Source organism: Anoplopoma fimbria, chromosome 9 (assembly GCF_027596085.1).
Source record: "Anoplopoma fimbria isolate UVic2021 breed Golden Eagle Sablefish chromosome 9, Afim_UVic_2022, whole genome shotgun sequence".
Lineage (NCBI taxonomy): Eukaryota > Metazoa > Chordata > Actinopteri > Perciformes > Anoplopomatidae > Anoplopoma > Anoplopoma fimbria.
In genome coordinates this window covers 2,454,471-2,476,763 of record NC_072457.1, presented here as the reverse complement: position 1 = coordinate 2,476,763, position 22,293 = coordinate 2,454,471, and the positions used below count along the sequence as shown (strand labels likewise).

Below are 22,293 nucleotides of genomic sequence, written 5' to 3'. Positions count from 1 at the left end.
TATATCGTAACCCATGCCAATATACATATCAATATTCATTTCAACGCCCCCCCGACCTCATCAATCCCATGCTCTTGGAGAAACTTTCATCTTCAGACTAAAAAAAAAAATGAAGAAGGGCTCGCTCAACCTCCTCTGACTGTACAACGCCGCGCATACATTCAATATCAAAAAACAACAGTGTTACCGGAGTTTGAGGGAAGGAAATATCGCTTTCTCCAAACAGGATTACCCCCCCACACACATCCCAACAAACCCCAGAGAATGTCTGTGATCGATTATGGTACGAAAAAGGGGCCGTAGTGACAGGACACGCTTTCAAAAACATAAAAAAATAAAGGTTGAAATAGTTAGATTTGAAAGGTTGCAGAGGAATGAGGAGGAGGGGGGGGGCAACCTTATTCCTCTGCAACGTTTCTCTCTGTTTTTCTATCTCTCTCGACCAGGAAGTAAAGGAAGGAGGGACAACCCAAAGTGATGCTTTCTGGGTCGCCGAGAGAGACAAATGTGGACAGACGAAGGGAGGGGGAAGCAGAACAAGCTGACTGAAAAAAGAGGCGTAAAAGAATAGAAAGAGGCCGTCAGAAGAGTGGCAGTTCTGGGGGGGGGGGGGAGACAGTCGTCATCCCGACCGCGGCGGCCGCCATACTTTACTCCCCCCCCCTCCCCCACCAGAGAAATGGCATCCCTCCCTCCATCAATCCGTCCATCTGTCCACCCATCTATCTGTCCGTTTCACTCACTCAAAACAAAGTGCTGCCGTCTCCTCCTCCTCCTCCACCGTGGAGGGCGTCTGCCTGCGAGGCTCCGCCCCTGCCTCGTTGTGGTTGCCTGCAGCCGCCGCGGCCGCCGCAGCAGCCGCCACCGCTTCCAGGGAGGCGGGGTCAAAGCCTTGCTCCGCCCCCAGCGCGTCGGCCTCCATCTTCACGCTGTCGGCCAGGAAGGCGGAGTAGGCGTCGCTGTCGGCCATCAGCAGCTTGAGCTTGGGGATCCAGCTCTTGCGGACGACGCGGCGGGCGTTGGTGCACATGTCGGCCGCGATGGCGTTCATCTCGCTCTCCTTGAAGCTCGGCGCGAAGTTCTGGCAGTAGACTGGAGGAAGGAGAAGAGGTGAGAAATGAAAGAAAAAAAGAAAAAGAAAAAGAAATGAAAAAGCAAAAAATGGAAATAAATCTGCAAAATGCAATTTAGCATTCAGGCCGCTCCACAATCTCACCGAGATGGAACTCAGAGTATTCATAGTGTTAAAGACGGTGTGTGTGTGTGTGTGTGTGTGTGTGTGTGTGTGTGTGTGTGTGTGTGTCACATCTTGACTCACATTTGACGGCGTCAGCACTCTGTTGTCCAGCGGTTTGCGACTGGGGTCGTTGGTTGAAGAGCGGATGCCGGTTCCACAGCTGTTAGCCAGAGTGCTCCTGAGCACAAAAACAAACAACAAGTACACATAAATCATCTATTACAGAAACTCAACTGAAAAGACAATCTGAGCCACAACGGACGCCAACACTGACCTGTCGAAGAAGGCGGCCAGCAGGCGTCTGAGCAGCACCTTGTGGCGCGTGCCGGCGCTGACGTGGCAGTTCATGAGCTGCGCGCGGGAGATGAAGACGGAGGTTCCGCTCACCAGCTCCAGCTTCTCCGCCGGGTCGCCCTCCTCGTACATCTTCGGGTGGCAGCGGTTGCCGATCTGGCTGATGAGCTCGGCGGGCAGCGACGCCAGGTCCTGTCGGGACCGCGCTCCACGGCCTCCCCGACCACCGCCGCCGCCACCGCCCGAGTCCGGGGCCGAGTCCGGAAGGGCCTCGACCCGCTCGCCGACCACTGAGGAGGGAAGAATGATGGGAATGTTTTTGTTACATTTTACGGCTGGGTGTGACTTTGAACTTTCAATCAAAAGATTCTTACATTTTATCTAAAAATATATATATTTCTTTCATTTAGGAAAGGAAACTTAATTTTTTTCTTATTTTATAAAAAAAATGACAAAAATGTACACTTGGTTTATCCCCAAATAATGACTTTTGCACTGTTTATTAATTCTATAAATAACATTATAGCTACAGTTAATTACAGCATGTTCAGGGAGAATACTGGTTTGTTCACATAAAAAAAACATTTAAACGCACACTTATTGCACATATTAAACATTCAAAAATATGCGCATAACCAACATCTCTTAATAAATGTGAAAAGGTTTAAAAGCATTAAAAAAAAACTTTGCCCCCTTACCCATAATCGCTTTTTTCTTATGAACGTTCAAAATATTCAATAGAAAAAAAAACCTGCACTAGTTTTAACCGTGAGATAATTCACTAGTGCAACCTCGCTCCACTTTGCATCGCGTGCTTCTTTGCCTCCACTCATGCATTTAAATACAGTGCACTTCATAAAGTGTTTTTTTATATTCTTAACTCAGTCGTACCGAAATAGAGAATATGATTTCAGTTGGATATCAAACCCTCTGATGACTCTGTTTTAGGTCGTTGGACCTATAAACACGTGGATCCAGAGGAAGGTCCTGATGAGGAACGTGGATTCCCATATTTTAAAATCAGTTAAAAAAACGTCTCTTAGATCCGTGACCTTTGACCTTGAGACCAAACATTGGTGAAATGTTTACAGGAAGAAAATCTTCTTTGTAACTTAATTTCTGCGGATACTTTAGTATCAAGTGTTGTAGAAGATTTAACAACAAACAACCATGTGATCGTCCTTTTGATTATATAAACTATCCTGAGGAGTTTGGATGAAAAACACGTTCAAAGTGAGACGCACATGATGTCAGAGAGAACACAAAGATCCACAGTGAGGCTACATGTTCCTCCAGTAGACTGAGAACTCTGGTTGTCTCAAACTCAATAAAACCCTCTCAAGTTAAGGGAGGAAACAGCAGCAGTTTATCTCAACATCTGGACAACAAGCAGAACATCAGTCTGCACAAATGATCAGTTTACTACTGTTTGGAGATCAGACGTCCATCCTCGTCCACTGCAGCTAACGTTAGCATAAGATCAGGCTAAAGAAAAAGCTAATCACTAAGCTAACAGTTTAGCTGGAAATGTAGTTTAAAGATTTTTCGAGTTTTTTGTATTGCTGCTCAAGAAACACTATTTGTTTACATACAAGAACAATAAAGAAATGTTGATTCTTTTCTTAATTTATTGTCTTTTTTCTCACAATATAATCAGAAAGAACCGATCAGAGTAGCGATAAGGAAGACGTAGTATTGATAAGAGTACTAGTATTGATCAAATCCTAACAGAAGAGTTACAGATCTTTATATGACCATGAACCCTCCGTGACCTTGAGCAGAACGTACCTGCGGCGCCGGCGTTCAGCATGCTGTACATGGTGTACATGTTGCAGATCTGTCTGTACTGCTCTTCGGCGCTCTCGTCCGCCACGTCGTCCTCCTCCTCGTCGTCGTGGTAACTGATTGGCGAGTCGCTGGTGTACATGCTGAGCGTGCCGGGACTCGTGCCCTCGGGGTCCCGCCGTTGTGGTTGTTGTTGTTGTTGTGGTTACTGTTGATTCCGGCTCCTCCCATGGAAGAAGCAACGCCGCCGCCGCCCAACTGGACGGCGTTAGCTGCAGGTCCGCGCCCAGAGGCATCCTGGGTAATGTTGTTGGAGGAGGAGCACGAAGAGGAGGAGGAGTAGCGTGCGGCCTTCCTCATCCCGCCTCCCCCGCCAGACCCCCCTCCGCTGTCACGGTTGCCCCCCTCCCAAAGCCGCTTGGCGACGGGGGTGCAGACCACAGAGTAGGGAGAGCCCTCCTGCTGAAGAGAGGAACACAGCTATTGATCTCCAACTCTGGACCACATTTAAATTAAAAACAGAGAATTAAGACAAAAGTAACAACCGTAAACCAAAAATATTAACAGTAAAAAAAAGAGAATTTCATTATTAAGACACTTTCAGTGGCCAAAATGTCAAAACAATCTACAATCAGGAAAGCTTCCTAAATTAAAATGAAAAATGTCACATTTATCTTCTCAAACAGGGTCAAAAAGTAACCCTTGCTAATAGTGCTGAGTTTCATTATATGATAAACAACAAATACAAAAATGATATGATATAATGAGAATTGTTTGAAACCTGATATAAAACGTGTTTTTCCTCAAAACCCTATTTTACATTTTTTTGAAAAAGCAACATCCTGAACGTTAAATGGTAAAAACAGGCAGCTCTAAAGACAAATGTGCCTACATTAAATACAGTAACATTGTAAATTATGTATTCAAAACATATACATATACAAAAATGATATGCAATTTATACAAAAAAACAAAAACTTCAACAGGTAATTAAATCAGTCTATGCACCAAATTCACAGAATGCATTTTAGAGTAACATTTAAATGTTTCTGTTATGCAAGTCTGTAGCTGTGACCAAATTAAAATATATTTAAATATTTATAAAGAACTATTCTTAGTGTACTTATAAAAGCTTTTGCAATACATTTTCAATAAACTGTTTGTAAAGATAATTCTTTAACAATATTTCAGATTAAATCTCACAAAACAACCACAAAAGACAAATCTGGTTTCTGTTCCCAACAAAGAGAAACACAGTTTTTCTTTTTTCCTCAGAGCCGTCTACAGATTATTCTGTGCATTTGAAGATTTATTGGTGCTACGCTGTTAAACGATGACACTGTTATAAATACACTGGTATTCAGATTAGCACCCAACATCACAGTTTTGCAAGAAACTGGTTTCTCCACTTTCTCTTTCACCAGTATTTAACTAGCCTGTCTGGACACTGAAGATGTTTTTATATAGATTTACAGTCCTCTATTGATTGTGTTGTCACAAGTGAGTCAAAGTTCAGTGCCTTGCTCAAAAGGAGCCATAGCAGAGCCCTGGAGGCAGACTGGCAACTCTCCAGCTGCCAGTCTGCAGTCTGCATGGGGACGTGAACCGACGACCCTCTGGTTCAAAGCCAAGTGAACTGATACCGCCCTCGACAGTTTACAAAGTCAGACAAACAGCTCACTATAGTTTGTGCTCTTTTGACACAGACAGCTTATTAATATGAATGCTGGTATGATGAAAAAAAACACAAAACATACTCGTCTGTCAACATGAAGGCTCTTTGATACCTCAAGTTTGACCTCTGAACCCCAAGTAGTGTCAGATTTTAGGCTCTGTGGCCTTGATCTGAACTGCAATAAAGAAATACCTGCACCTCTATGGAAACAGGACAACCATGGCTGGAAGTAGAGAGAACTCAAACATGTCTTTTGTGCAGAATAACACAGTTACCATGCCGTAAATCATAAAAAGACATAAATGCAAGTTGAATTTCTGTGATAATGGAATCTATATATCCAACATCAAGTGTTTCCAAAGTTGGAAAAAAGCAAAAGAGGCTCTACGTGTTATAAATATTGAACTATTTACATTTTTACAACCTCTCCTCTCCGTTTCGCAGATTTTTTGTCACGTGACTGTTGGTCTCAGCCGAATCAATCATGGCTTCTTAGTTGCACTGAGGAGCGCAGAATTTTATGCTTTTTATAATATCTGGTCCCTTTAAACGGTTTATTTGGCACAAGATTTTTAAATAAGGCATGAATTAAATGTTTTTTACGAGACATCACCATTTTAGGCTTTGTTTTGGTTGCTTTCGTCACACATGATGTGTTGAAAGATCGTGGGAAAAATGAAAATCTGGCAATAATGATGTTTTTCACAGCTTCTGGCTCTGATAAACGGTGTCATTTTGGCAAAGGTTTAAAAGAAAACATGCTGTTCAATCCCATCGGCAGTTTTTAGGGGTTCAGAGGGTTATTTCATGACGATCTTTTTATTCTAAAATAATTCATGTCTTTGCCTGAAAACAATGTTTTGAGGCCATATTTCAGAAATAACCTTCAGGTGACGTATGGTCCTTCTTTCAAATAAGCTTTTCAGCTACTGTAACAACAAACTTGTCTGCAGCTGCAGCGACTTGGAGCGAGCTTTCCTTGAAAGTCTATCAAAGCCTTTTCAAACCTCAAACTCAAAGAGACGCCTACACATGAAGCCCTGGTTCAATACGGACTTATTATCGTTTGTAGACTAGAAAGGCCGGGGTGTGTTTGATTACCTCACCAGCGCAAAACTTTGCTTGTGTTCACTGCCTACCTGCTGCGGCTGTGGTGTGGGCTGAGGCGTGGACGCCATCTGTTCCGTCTTCACCTTGGACACGAGGGGGAGGGGCGTCAGGCAGGAGGCGGGCCTCCCCGCCACCGGGGCGACCACGCCGACTCCACCGCCGCCGCCGCCCATCGTCTGAGTGACGGGGCTCTGGGGCTCGGAGGGCGGGGTCTCTTCGGTGTGGAGGCCCTGGGAGTCACAGCTTGGAGACGAGACCTGGATGTGTGTGGATGATAAGAAGGATGATCAATTATGAAAATATACACAATAGCAGCAACCTGTCAATCCCAGTAAGCCCCGCCCTAAAGCATACCCTGCTTTATGGTCTGTTTGACTCTAAATGGAGCATCATTTACTAAATGAACATCATGCTGTATTGAAGAAGACTTGAAACTAGAGATTGAGACCATAAACTCATGTTTACAATGTTTACTGAGGGAATAAATCAAGAGAGAAGTAGAGTCATTTTCTCATAGACTTCTATACAACCAGAGGAGTCGCCCCCTGATGGACACTAGAGAGAATGCAGCTTTAAGACACTCACGCATCGGCTTCTCTCTTCAGAACCGGAGGTCGCCGCCTCTAGCAAACCAAGTCTTACATATGGTTTAAAAGTATTCTTCCTTTAGTACAAATCTTACAATTTTTTCACATATTCAACAAGAGAAGGCTGAGCGATTTATCAAATTGTATTTTCACATTACGATTTAGGCTTCCAATGATTTTGAAAACAACATAACCAAGATTATTGTGCCACATTCCCTTTCGCAATGACACTCTTGTTCTGTCTTGTGTGTTTTAAATCCAGCGCAGCCTTTTCCTTCACAGCAGGCTGCTTTTTTAGTCGCCCCCTCATGGCCATTAGAAAGAATGCAAGATTAAGACAGGTCTGCATTGGCTTCAATTTTCACAGCCTGGGAAAAACACACCCAAGGACGTGGCTTTACTCGCACACCAGTGAAATACACTCTGCTTTGATGCTGCGTCTAGTTGGCTTATCTTATCTGCTCGAGTTGACTTCAGGGAAGTGGAGGACAGTTTGGTTGTAAAGTGAAAACCATATGCTCAACTTTTCTCGGAAGGATCCTCAAGCCCCGCCCCCGCTGCTGCACACAGCACTTCTTTATTCAGAGTGTATTAATATTGAACAACATGTCTAAATTGCACCAAATTCGACCACTTGGGTCCCCACCAAGTGTGAAGTAGATTATTTCATAGTTCTATAGTTCTGCACATGCAGTTAAAGAATGCTTCGTAGGCAGGTTACCTTGAGGAAAAACTCTGTTCCTTTCTCCATGATCTGCTGGATCTGGAGGAAGCCGGCGGTGTACATGAGCAGGAACTGGTCCCCGACGTTCATGCTGAGCCGTCCCGTGTAGCAGAAGGCCAGGATCTGCTGGAAGCTCTGAGGCTGCACGGCCGGCGGCAGCTCCACCACCGAGCTTTTACCGCCGGCGTTGAACAGGTCCCGGAAGTAGGAGCTGCTGGCCGCAAGCACCGCGCGGTGGGCCTGAGGGGTAAACAGAAAAGGAGAAGGGTGGTGAGTCACGAGGGTGTGGAGGTGCTGATTGATCTCAGAAAAGGTAGAAAACCCAAAGAAGACTGTCTTCATCTCCAGCTTGTTGACAGTTAACCTGCCTTCGGTGGAATATATTTCAAACTGCAATGGGAAAATAATTAGCATTGATCTTATGAATTGTGTTTAACTGAAAAGGAATAATTTCCAGTTACAGTAAATTCTGAAATGAAGCCAAATTATTTTAATTGCAGCCTCACAAATTCTAATAATACTGGAGCAGTAGCAAAGCCAAAGATTTACTCCCCATTGTGAGAGAAGAGGCCAAAAGGAAGCTCGGAAAAATCTATCAGAAATTATTTAAATCAGGACTCTGGCAGACTTTGACCTGAGTCATATTTTCCTGTTTTACCGATTTGATTCCAAAATCTTGTCAGTGTCTTTGCTGTGAAGCTAATTAGGTTCTCACAGTCAGTCCTCCAGGGATACGAGCATTAAAACAAAAATGAATACGAAAACCATCCCAGACATGTTGCTTAACACAGAAATTGGCATGCAAGAAAAGTATCTATAAAAATGTGAAAATTAGAAATAATCATTTGTTTTGATTGCAAATCTATTTCGGCCACTTTTTTTATCCTATTTTAAGAAAAAGCTAATATAAAAAAACATATTATTTAGCATTAAAGTCCCATTAAAATAGTAAAAATAACACTTAGTTTTAATCCTGTGTCCCTGCTTTAATTGTTTAATTCATCTCTTGCTCTATGTCGGAAAAAAAAAAGAATTATAGCTTTATTTTATTGTCTGTATAAAAGTTTCAAATGTTGGATAACTCCTCCTGCAATTAGAGGCATTTACAAAAAAATGCATGTCTACGAGCTCATTACATGACCAAAAGGCTAATAAATAAAATAACTTCTTTAGGCAAAACACAGTGCAGTCTTTTATAGAACTCTTGAATAACTTTAACTTTAAAGTGTCCGGACCTTGAAGGCGTGTCCCTTGACGACCACGGAGACATCACAGTAGAGGCCCTGCAGCCGCTGTTCGTTCAGACACTCCAGGATGTTGTTTCCAAAGTTAGGGATCGCCATCTGCAGCGTCTGAGCCATAACGCTCTGCCCAGCACCACAGGGTCTGCAGGGGGGAGAGAGAGGGAGAAGGTAAGGGTTAAGGTAACAGGATGGACGTCATTGAGAGGTTATAAAGAGAGGAGAGGATGGGATGTGGGGGAGAAAAATATCTGGAGGCAAGGAGGGATACATAGCCGAAGGGGACGGAATATGTAAATAATAAACCGATAAACTTGCATATCAGCAATTTTCTCTGTAGTATTTATTCTATCCAGCTGTGGAAAAACATCCAATTTCTCACCAAAACTACATTTAACAAGATTGCATTTGAACACATCATGATAAAAGTTACAATTTACCTGCAGCCAATACTCATTCTAACGGAATAGAGCTTGAACGCATCATAATGCAACTCAATGCAACCTCCATTAACGTTAGCCGTTAGCTCCGTCATTTAGCCAAGTAAGACTCTGCTGCCCACCGGCTGCTAACAGCTAACAGCTAACCTCTAACCGCTAACAGCCAACATTAAGTCTCTCTCCGGCTGATTTCAACACGGAAGAGTTGTTCAAAAAGTAACATTATCTGGGGAAAAACTATGGAGAGTTATCCACAGGTGTGTTAAACTGGTTTTCGGGCAGAATTTATTGATCTGGTTTGAGTGACACCTCCCTTATTTTCATCATTCTGTATTGAAGAAGACTTGAAACTAGAGATTGAGACCATAAACTCATGTTTACAATGTTTACTGAGGGAATAAATCAAGAGAGAAGTAGAGTCATTTTCTCATAGACTTCTATACAACCAGAGGAGTCGCCCCCTGATGGACAGCAGAGAGAATGCAGCTTTAAGGAACTTCGTCTTTACTCGGCAGAACCAGAGGTTGTTTTGCGTTTCACACTGCAGCTGGTGATAAATGATGGATTTAACCACTTTGTGCATCACGTTAAGCACTTTAACAACAGCGTCTCTGCATGTGAGGCACTAACCCTGTCAGTTAACGAGGGTCAGAAGAAAACACCCCCAAAATTTGCATCACTGGGACGTATAGATGATTGAAGGTGAGGAGGAGCGTGAAGAAGGGGTTATAGAGAAATATCACATAAGTGATGAGGAAGAGAGAATGAGGAAGCAGTACAGTAGAGGAGGAAACCACAGATATAAGGAGTAATGAGACGATGTGCAAAAGGCAAACAAGACCGAAATGAAGAGGAGAGAGAAGTGAAATAAATAAAAAGGGTAATTGAAGCGTATGATGATTAATGATTAAAGTATTTGGTAAACAACTTCAATTCAGAACTCCAACTTTCAAAATGAAAGAGAATTTTGGGGCCACCAGCGCCGGTTATATAAGCCGTCTTTCTGTTATTTTAACCTCGTTGCATTACATCTAATTCACAGTTAAACTGTTGGGTGGATTTTTGGCCTACTTTGTTACGTTCTCGTCGCTCCTTCTCAGTCAAAACACAGCCTCTTACATAACTCGTCTCCTTCACCATCCAGCAAAGAAGCCCGCGATCAAAGGAGGAGGAACTGTCTAAGTTGTGACAGAAAAACAAACAAGGGAATATATAGATCTGAATTGATTTGGGCTCAAAGCAGAGGGCATTGCTTTTTTTTTTTTCTTCTTCTCGTCTTTACCCTTTTTATTTGTGTCTATAAATGCCCAATATATACATAGACCTGCTTTAATGTTAAGTTTGATGGAGCAGAAGTAAACAGAGGAGAACAAAAAGGTGAGTCAGCAGAGTTTTCCACGAGGATAATGAGTCGTCAGATAGGGGGGTCCGGGGGCGTTTTACTAGAAACACAAATGCACTCTGATTCAATGGAAATAAACATGGTTATTTTAATATCTATTCTTGCATTGTTTTTTTTTAAATAGCATAGCTTATATATTTTCTTTTATTTGACGCAAACCCTCTGAAACCCTCTGAACCCTCTGAACCTCAGGCAGTTTCGGGAATTTTTGTGGCCTCATATTTTTACTGCAATATATAAAAAGTCCTACACTTCTATGGAAACAGCACAATCATGGCGAGAAGTAAAGGGAATTCAAAAATGTCTTTTGTGCAATATAAACACAGTTAGCATGCCAAGAATCATATAAAAAAAGTGTAGAATTTCTCTGATCATTTATTTTACAAAAATTGGCACCAATAGAATATAAATATATTCCAAGTTGTTTCCACAAGCGTTACCAATGTGGGAAAGAAAAGGAGGCTATACGTGCTATATATTAAACTATTTACATTTCTACAACCTCTCCTCTCCTCTCTGCTCTGTGCTCAGCAGCCTGAAGTTCAGTCAAAGTTTCACAGTATTTTTGTCAATGGTCTCAATCGTTAGTCAATCATGGCTTCATAGTTGCACTGAGGAGCTCAGAATTTTATGATTTTTACAAAATCTGGTTAAAGTAAACAGTTTATTTGGGCAGAATTTTAAATAAGACATTTGGAATAAAACATTTTGATGAAATATCACAATTTTAAGCTTTAAGTTTCGGTTGCTTTTTCCTGCAAGAGTTTGTGATACATGATGTGTTCAAGGACTGCCGGAAAGATGAAAATATGACAACAGTGACAAACTGGTTTTGGCAATTGTTTGAAGGAAACATGCTTTTCCATCCTGCCAGCGGGTTAAGGCCAATACACACGCATAAACGACACGCAAATGTTAAATATCACATGTCTAGGGCTTTTATTGGGAAAGACCGGGTATGCCTTTGTCAAGTTAAAAGGAGTAGCCTAGTAAGGTTTGTACTTTTATGCGCGTCTATAAAAAGACCTGAAAATAAACGAAAAGACCGAGACTGGCTCATCAGTTTCGGTCTGATCGGCCCCAAATCGATTAAGTCATTTTTTAATGTCTTTTTTCAAGCCGAACGACTGATTTCTAATAAACTTGGCAATAGGCGCCCGCGCTTGGAGAAAAGATACACTGATGCAGAAAAGATACACTGATGCAGAAAAGATACACTGATGCAGCAACCAAACACCAAAAGGGCACTCAACAGCAATTCAAGGACAGTCTCATGTCTTGCTAAACTGCAGTGTCAGACCAACTTCTTGGTCAGCTTAAATGAATGGTGGGAAAAAAGGCAAACTTCCTGACAATAAAAACAAAAATGTCATTAGACATCTCTTCAAAGATGGAGAACATCTGGAAGTGTGGTTGATTGTTATTCAATGTCTGGGTCACAACTGACCCAAGGCTCATGGGAGATTTTGAACGGCTTGTTAAGGGGTCGATTACAAAACATATAAAAACTAACAGTTGTCGAGCTCAGTAAAATAGCTGCCCACACATTTAGAAGTTCATGTTTAAGAGAGATTTTGTTTTTCATTGTTCAAGCTCTGGTCTACAGAAAAAGAAACAATCAGCTCTGTTATATAAAGCTTCACCACTCAGACTGCAATCTTCATTATCAGTTAATATGCCTATTATTCTAAGACTGACTCAAGTGCCAAGGAAAGTGACAAGAGCCCATGGGGTCCACAACAAATAAGCTCTTCATCAAAAAGGTGTTTCATGCACATTTTTGACAATAATTTCTGCCCTGTTTTTGGGACACTGGAATTAATATTTATGAACAAATTAGATTTTTTGTGCAAACTTAGTGTCAATAGTTCAGACTATGTGGTCATTCTGTTGGGTTGTTTTAAAACACAAAAGCACACCAGTCTTTGTCATTATTCCACCACGAATCCATTATTTATCACCCCAAAAGATTTTAGTATGAAATGAGAACGTCTGTCCAAATTAATGGCATTCATTTTTAAGGATTCTGCATTTCTACAATATTGTAGTTTGAATGTTTTACTTGTTATTGAATGAAAAGCATTTTCCAAAAGGGTTTGGTGTGCTTCACGCATGGTTGTGATACAGAGAGGTAAAAAAATATATATCTATACTAAAACAAATGCCGAATATCATTGAAAACCGAATATCTACCCAACAAAGGACTAATAGAAAAGTAAGATACTTAGGTTCAGCAACAATTACAAGGTAAGAACAAAACCACAAATCCTACACATGTTGACATTACATGACATAACAATGTATAATATTTTTTGTCTATGATTTATCTGTGGATGAACGTATTCAATTCCAACGTTGTCATCACACTTGCGTGCAGAATAACGGTCTCATCATACACACAATGTAGACTACCGTATTTTCCGCACTATAGGGCGCACTGGATTATAAGGCGCACTGTCAATGAATGGTCTATTTTCGATCTATATAAGGCGCACCGGACTATAAGGCGCATTAAGCGAAACAAAACAGTCAGTCAGTCAAACTTCCTCCACTTCCTACCATTGATTCATTAACGTTGACTTCTCTCGCAGCTGCTCTATTCCCATGTTCTACTGCGTGACTGACAGCCTTGAGTTTGAAGTCCGCGTCGTAAGCGTGTCTCTTGACCGGAGCCATGTTGGGTCCATATACACACACACTGTGAATTATGGTGAAGCACAGTATGTGAACCTTGTAATGTTATGGTGAAGCACAGCTCCTGACTACGGTGGCCGTGATGCTGCTGCGGTGCGGCTTTGTAGTTTACTAAGTCTACTAAAACATGTTGACAGAGCGCACCACACAAAACCGCTGAGGTCAGTAAGCACAACCAGAATTAATCCATATATAAGGCGCTCTGGATTATAAGGCGCACTGTCGGTTTTTGAGAAAATTAAAGGCTTTTAAGTGCGCCTTATAGTGCGGAAAATACGGTATATGTGTAAGCTTTTAGGAAGTACAAGAAGCAGGTCATCACATTGGACTGCATGACAAAAGCAAATATAACTAACTTCAGCTCCAACCTCAGGTATTTCACCAATGAGTATGGTAGAAATCTGATTTAGTGATTTTGATGACTTTTGTAGTCATCAAAATTGTGAACTACAAGTTAGACAAAAAAAAAAAAGAGAAAGAGTAAGACGTTAAAAAAAATGAATTGTATGGCAACTGATCATGAGTGGAACAAAAAGCAGTTGAGACTCTTGTTAAGAGCTGCAACAACAAGTCAACTAGTCAATAGTTGCCAAATATTCCAAAAATCACTTTGGACTTCGAAAAGCTTGGATGGACATTTTTCCACTACTTTTTATAGACCACAGATCGACCGATTAATCTAGAAAATAATTCAACAATCATGAGAATTGTAAAATAGCCTCATTATTGACCCAATATATAAGGCTACATGTCCTGCCCCACATGTCCTATATCGAAGACATGCTTTCAGAGATCCATAAAGGAACGGCTATCATTTTAACAGCTTCAGCACCAGAATAAAGTCACCTGGGATCATTCGAATGGCAGAGTCAAACAGGATAAAGTCAACACAAGTATGAAGTTTCATTTATATAACGGTTTTCAATGACTTCAAAGTTATGAACTAAACAGTCCATTGGTGAAAAAAAGAATAAGAGCAGACCCACTGCACAAACAAGTCTTGACCACTTGTAAAATGTGTTTGCACCCAAGAGAAAATTCAAAACACGAGAAAATTTGCCAAAGCAGCGAGTTCACCCGAATCCCTCGTACAAGCCAGTTAAAAGCACATCCCCTGCTTTATGGTCTGTTTGACTCTAAATGGAGCATCATTTACTAAATGAACATCATGCTGTATTGAAGAAGACTTGAAACTAGAGATTGAGACCATAAACTCATGTTTACAATGTTTACTGAGGGAATAAATCAAGAGAGAAGTAGAGTCATTTTCTCATAGACTTCTATACAACCAGAGGAGTCGCCCCCTGATGGACAGGAGAGAGAATGCAGCTTTAAGACACTTCAGCATCTGCTTTACACGTTCTTTATAACCTCATACTTGGATAGTAAAACAAACAAAATGTTCAACTAGTACTCTTTCCCAGAATACTCTTAACACTACAGACTTGGGATAAAAAGTATCAGAGCATCTAATGGTTGTTTTTTTCCTTTATAAATTACAACTCTGCTCTTTGAACAGGAATATTATCGTGTTTGTAGCTTCCAGGTGTGAAAGTGAAGCAGTGTGCTGTAAATGTAGCGCGCACGCTCAGCAAATCTTTCCCAGTTGATAAATACAGGTTTGGAAAAAAAATGGACTTACGCTGTCCTGTGCTCGAGGCAACGCCTCCATAAGGGCCGCGCTGAGAACAAAAGGGCCATCAGCAATTCATCAAAATTAATTACTAAACTTTATAGCAACCCATTAGTTTTAATAGGTGTAGGCATAGTAAGTAGGGCAGTGGGTTATGAGAAAGAGTCAAGCATGACTATTTACTATTTTTTTATTTATTTAATCTGGACTAGTGCCCAAACAGTTAAGGTTAAAATAACAACCATAGGTGGAAATTAGCATCTCTGAGTGTTTAACAGCAGCAAAACAGTTAAGAAAAAGTCACTTAAATATTGTGAATATGCTCATTTATAGTTTGAGTACTAACTGTGAAAACTTCCATAATGATATAATCACGCTTAATTAATTGAGCAGCAATATTCTGGACACAAAAACACAACAATTAAGATTGCAGGCAGAGTGCTTATTGGATTTGGGAGCACTTTGTACAATTTGAGCTGAATAATATATGCCGTCATATAAAAACACTAATAGCGCCCGAGTGTATAAATAACTTGTTAAAATCAATAATGTTTTGACATAACTTCCCCGGCCATTGTGCCGTCACACGCTATATTGTACCTCGACGGTTTGTGTCGATGTACAGAAATCAATACGCATTGCATTAATGTAAATATCATCCAAGTGATGTGGCTCAGAGTGCATTTTGGAGGTTTGTTTACATGCATTACTCCTACTTTTAATTATTATATCAGGATCTTAATGGGATTATAGAAAATAGGTTAAAGCACATAAGTGTGATGACATAAGAGCAGTATTAAGATGTAAATGTGCAGGGTTTGACCTTTAGACTGGCTAGGAAACTACTTAAGTACTAAAAACGCATGATTTACACAGTCTGCTCCCTAACATCTGCACTCGAACCGACCAGAGCGTCCCAGCGGAGCTCCGCTCGGCGACCGATAGCGGACACCTGCAGCTGTTTCCAGGTGTGAGTCTGTTGCTAAGACAAAAGCATTTATAGAAACAGAAAAACCTCAAAGCAGCACAGCTAATTCTATAGTTGCACCAGCATTTGTGCTAAAATAAAACAACCCAAAAAAACTACCACGTTGCTATTTCTGCAACCGCCAACAGCAGCTTTGTTTGAGTGAACCACACACGTGGACATCCTGCTCAGCCACCTCCTCACAGGTCAGAGGTCACAACAACTTCCTGGAAACATAAAAGGGGGAGTTAATTCACACCACTTGACCTTTGACCTGCAGTCCCCATGTGCCCTCTGACGTCATGAGTGTGTGTGTCCTTAAGTTCATCTCCAGAGCCACCCTGTCTGTGTTGACTCTGTGCAGACTAACACACACTCTCTCTCACTCTCTCTCTCACACACACACACACTCTGCTGCAGCTAAACACACACTCACACACACACACACACACACACACTAGCTACACACACACACACTCACACACTCACACACACACACACTCTCACACACACACACACACACACACACACACACACACACACACAGCTAGACACACTCACACACTCACACACACACCTCTAAAAGAACCAGCCTGCATATAAACAACCATTGTGACGTCACCAGCCAACACAAACACGTGATCTCTGCATCAAATCACGACCTGCCTCAGCTTCCTGGTTCGGGGGGGTTAAAAGGTGGCCTGTTAGCAAGCAGCATGCTAATGCTAAAGGCTAACCTTTACAGAAGTTTTAACACTTTAATATAAAAAAAAAACATTAAACATTAAACATTAAACCACCATTAATTAACCCCAGTGTTGTTCCAAACACATTTAAATGCTTTAAACACTGTATTTTGGCGACACAAGCCCAACACGTGATGCTAATGTATGTAGCATCCAAAGAGCTAAAAACTTCAAAAGAAACTTTATTTAAACGCAGAAATGAAACATTGATTAATCTCACATGAAAAGGGGACGGGCAGAGCCGATGTCTCGCCGGTAAACGCCTCGGAATTGTGGGGAGGGGAGTGAGGAAGAGTGGGGAGAAAGATGTGGTCACCAGAGAGCGGGCAGAGAGAGAGAGAGAGCCGGGCAGAGAGCTCCCTGTGCCCGGTGTGCCAGCCTCGATGCCCGGGGACAAGGCTTCGGCTGCTCCGGGCCCGGTGCGTTCACTGGCAGCGCGGAAAAAAGAAACACGGAACAAAACACCGCTGTTCTTTTAAATCCCGCGACCAGTTTATGGTCCGATTAAAAGGTGGAGACACACACACGGTAAATGCCATAAAAATAGTAAATGGGGTGAGAATATTTAGCACTCTATATACACCCCGATTTGTCGTTTCTTGTTTTTCTCACTCTTTTTTCCGCGGTTTTTTTTATGTCCGTAAAGGAGCCGAGCTCTCCTTCTTCCTGCCTCACTAGACCGAATGGCAGCGACCGTTGCCAGGACTCCCCGAACCAAAAAAAATTAAATAAAAATAAAAAAAATAATATATATATATAAAAATTTAAATATATATATATAACAGCGAATTCATTATTAATAAATTTAAAAAAATCGTCCGCAAAAAAAAAAAAAAATTTGTCCACCGGTGAGGAAGCGGAGGGCGGTTGTCCATCTTTTCTAGCCCGACTTCAACAGGTCATCCCGGGACACAAATTGCGCTGCGGGCCGGGAGGGACGGACGGATGGATGGATGGATCCCGGCATGGCGAGAGAGGGGAGGAAGGAGGGAGGAAGGAGGGGGGGGTTTGGCTGTGAAATCTTAACCCCCTTTTCACTGTCTGGACACCGAGATATTTAACCGAATTAACCACAGTTTTCTTTTTTTTATTTAAGATAATAAAAGCCTGCACCAGACTGCATGCAATTTATGACAAAGTTAAGGAATGCAGGGGGAGAGAGGGACTCACCGACCGGGGGGACAGGAGGGAGGCAGCCCGAAGCGACGACTGAAGTGGAGCCGGTGAAGTGGTTAAAGTTTGGGCTGTCCCCTGGAGCCCATCCCCCCTACCTCCCCCTACCTCCCCCTTTACAGTAGCGAGCACAACTTTACCCCCCCCCCCCATGCTGCAAAGAAAAACACAATAGAAATGCAACACACTGCTGCAGACCTGCACACATGCATGCACACACACATGCACACACACATGCATGCACACACATGCATGCATGCACACACATGCACATGACAAAAAAACACTGTGCAATAATAGTTAAAATAGTTTTTTTCTGTCTGTAAATATTATATTTATATATATATATATATTTATTTTATATTATATTGTGTTTTCTACTGTTTTTATTGCTTATTTATAATACTTGTTTTTTTTTATTTCTTATTTTTCATTTTTTTATTTTTATCTTGTCTTTCTTCTACTATGTCTCTTGTGTGCACTTTACTCTATGCTGCTGTAAGCCTGCAAATTTCCTAATAAAGGATTATCTTATCTTATCTTATGCTTATGCATGCACACACACATGCATGCACACACACATGCACACACACACATGACAATAAAAACACTGTGCAATAATAGTTAAAATAGTTTTTTTCTGTCTGTAAATATTATATTTCAGTTATTGTGTTTTTCTACTGTTTTTATTGCTTATTTATAATACTGGTATGCTGGTATCTTATCTTATCTTACATGCACACACACACATGCATACACACACACATGCATGCACACACACACACATGCATGCATGCACACATACACACACACATGCATGCATACACACACATGCATGCACACACACACACACACATGCATGCATGCACACATTGCTCTGGTGCTCGGACATGTGAGCCGAGCCGAGCCGAGCTTGTCCCCGTTGACCCGACTCACCCCTCTGTCGGGCTGTAGCGTTGTGTGTGTGTGTCCCCGCTGCAGGAGTGTCTCTGTGGAGGGTGTCCCGGCTGCAGAACCAAGCGGCCCGACGTGTCTCCCCCCTCCGCCTCGCTACAGGCAGCCATGCATTGTGACTGGAGGAATACAAGAAAAAAAAATAGAAAAAAAGAAGAAGAAGAAGAAAAAAAAAAAAAAAGAGAAAAGAGCCCCGTGAACCAGCAGCCGGAGCACGCACGTACGCGCGCGTACACATGCATGCACGTGCACGCGCGCGTACGTGCACATGCATGCAGGCTGATGAGAATGAGCGCAGAGACATCGAGGACGAGGAGGAGGAGGTTTTATGGGTTTAACTCTCACAGATCACAGAGCTACTGATCGAACCACACAGACAGACAGGTAGACAGACAGGTAGACAGACAGACAGACAGGTAGACAGACAGGTAGACAGACAGGTAGACAGACAGACAGACAGGTAGACAGACAGGTAGACAGACAAGTAGACAGACAGACAGACAGACAGACAGGTAGATAGACAGACAGGTAGACAGACAGGTAGACAGACAGGCAGGCAGACAGACAGGTAGACAGACAGACAGACAGGTAGACAGACAGGTAGACAGAAAGACAGGTAGACAGACAGACAGGACAGGTAGACAGACAGGCAGGTAGGCAGACAGGTAGACAGACAGACAGGTAGACAGACAGACAGACAGGTAGGCAGACAGATAGGTAGACAGGCAGACAGGTAGACAGACAGACAGGTAGACAGACAGACAGACAGGTAGACAGACAGGTAGACAGACAGACAGGCAGGTAGGTAGGTAGACAGACAGACAGGTAGATAGACAGGTAGACAGACAGACAGACAGGTAGATAGAAAGACAGGTAGACAGACAGACAGGTAGACAGACAGACAGGCAGACAGACAAGTAGACAGACAGGTAGGTAGACAGGTAGACAGACAGGTAGACAGACAGACAGGTAGACAGACAGACAGACAGGTAGATAGATAGGTAGACAGGCAGACAGGTAGACAGACAGGTAGACAGACAGGTAGATAGATAGGTAGACAGGTAGACAGACAGACAGGTAGACAGACAGACAGACAGACAGACAGGTAGACAGGCAGACAGACAGACAGACAGACAGACAGATAGGTAGACAGGTAGACAGGCAGGTAGACAGACAGGTAGACAGACAGGTAGACAGGCAGGTAGACAGACAGGCAGACAGACAGGTAGACATTCTGCATTGGCTCATTTGCAAAAAAAGCTGCAACAGAATTAACTCTGCCCTGTAGGCTGATTCTAATAAACCTGTGATGTTAATAAAGAGGGCGACGGACTGTTTAACATCAATAAATGCAAAACATGTTCTATCCTCCATAAAGAAACTACACCTGCTTAATTAATTACTTTAAAAAGAAGCTTTGTACTCATTTAAATAAAGTTTTTATTCATAGGGCTTTCTTCCAAATTCAATTTGTTCCCCCCCCAAAAAAAAAAAAAAATAACTTGGCACCTGAACAATATTTTGGATGAGTTATGGCAGAAAAGTTTACTTCAGTGCACGTGGGAATGCTGGTTTTTTATCCAGTCACAACAAAGGTGAGATAACTCAATTTAATGCTAATAAAGAGGTATTTTTCTCCTGTTTTATCATTTTTGTCATTTATTTGTATCTAATTCCAAATGTGCATATAGTACATCACTATGAATCCAGCTTAAATTATCATTATTCATTCTTACATCTACATCTAATGCAAAGATATAAAGTATAATAATACATTCATGGGAGTAACAGTCTCACAGGTTTGGAGAGGTAGACTGGTGCGTCCCCAGCCGACCCGACCGTCTGAGCCCCACCCACCAGTCCACCCAGTCCTCCCAGTCCTCCCACTCACCCTCCCTGCTCTCCCACTCCAGACTCCAGACTCCCGGTGGTTCGATCCCGCTGTCCTGGTGTCCCAGTGTGTGTGTGCGTAATGGAGACGCGCGTCTAGACTCCGGGCAGGTGAGCCCTCCTCCTCAGGGGCCTCCAGGTGCTGCGCGCAGTGAATACTAAACAGGATGAGACTGCATCCAGGCTCAGCACTGCTCTCTCTCTCTCTCTGTCTCTCTCTCTCTCTCTCTCTCTCTCTCTCTCCCTCGTCATGCCAAATACTATTAACTCTATAATTCTCCTGTGTCAGATGTATAGCTCCACGCTCTCTGGGCATTTATTGTCACAGCGCCCCCATCCAGATGTTCAGGCATTATTATCATTTATTTTTATTCCCATGATGTCTTCAAAAGTACCAAATAAAACACCTTGATGGGGAATGACAGTAAATGAAGGGATTTCTATCTTTATTTTGTTGTATGTATTTTTGTCTGTGTAGTGCTTGTCATAGTTGCATGTGTAGCTGTACAGTCATGTATAGTGCTTGTCATTGTGTGTCAGCTCATCATGTACCAATGTCACATTGTAAAAATAGGATTTTAGAAATACAGTCCCAACTAAAAATGTCATTTATTTGGATTTTTATACTTTATTTTTTCTGGTATTTAATCATTTGTGTATGTAAAAGTCGAAATACTGTTAAAGGAATACATTCAAAAGTACCAAATAAAACACCTTGATGGGGAATGACAGTAAATTGATGTATAGTGCTTGTCAGTGTATAGGTCATGCATGTATCAGCTCGTCATGTACCAATGTCACATGGTAAAAATAGGATTTTAGAAATGCAACTAAATCAATCAACTAAAAATGTCATTTATTTGTATTTTTCTGGTATTTAATCATTTGTGTATTTAAAAGTCGAAATACTGTTAAAGGAATACACTTCTGGGAGATATATTTCCAATTAGTCTCTTTAAACACACACTGAGCCCAAATATACTGCCTATAAACTAGTATATAATAGTTAGTTATTGATGTTAAGTAGAAGTACAGAAACATCTCTCCCTCCCTCGTCATGCCAAATACTATTAACTCTATAATTCTCCTGTGTCAGATGTATAGCTCCACGCTCTCTGGGCATTTATTGTCACAGCGCCCCCATCCAGATGTTCAGGCATTATTATCATTTATTTTTATTCCCATAGTCTCCCTTTTATCATGATGAATGGATTCAAAAGTACCAAATAAAACACCTTGATGGGGAATGACAGTAAATGTGAAGTACTTTGATGTATGTCACATTGTAAAAATAGGATTTTAGAAATGCAACTAAATCAATCAACTAAAAATGTCATTTATTTGTATTTTTATACTTTATTTATTTTGTGGTATTTAAATCATTTTTGTCTGTAAAACACCTTGATGGGGAATGACTAAATATGTATGATGAATATGGATTTAAAAGTTTATTGTCTGTGTAGTTGTATAGTATGTGTATTTATTGTCTGTGTAATAAAAAAACACCTTGATGGGGAATGACAGTACTTTGATGTATAGTCAGTGCATAGGTCATGCATGTATCAGCTCATCATGTACCAATGTCACATTGTAAAAATAGGATTTTAGAAATGCAACTAAATCAATCAACTAAAAATGTCATTTATTTGTATTTTTATACTTTATTTTTTCTGGTATTTAATCATTTGTGTATTTAAAAGTGTAAATACTGTTAAAGGAATACACTTCTGGGAGATATATT

General features: G+C 41.5%; 1 protein-coding gene across 1 annotated transcript; it reads right to left on the bottom strand.

Moving 5' to 3' along the window:
- Window positions 1–423: 423 nt before the first annotated feature.
- On the bottom strand, window positions 424–16,805 carry nacc1b (nucleus accumbens associated 1, BEN and BTB (POZ) domain containing b). Its single transcript, XM_054604972.1, is given in 11 exon segments — window positions 424–811; window positions 814–1,092; window positions 1,319–1,330; window positions 1,333–1,415; window positions 1,512–1,821; window positions 3,320–3,490; window positions 3,493–3,778; window positions 6,131–6,358; window positions 7,410–7,652; window positions 8,648–8,798; window positions 16,756–16,805. Coding segments are annotated over 10 exon segments (1,806 nt in total). The 5' UTR covers window positions 8,774–8,798; window positions 16,756–16,805; the 3' UTR covers window positions 424–743.
- Window positions 16,806–22,293: the final 5,488 nt, after the last annotated feature.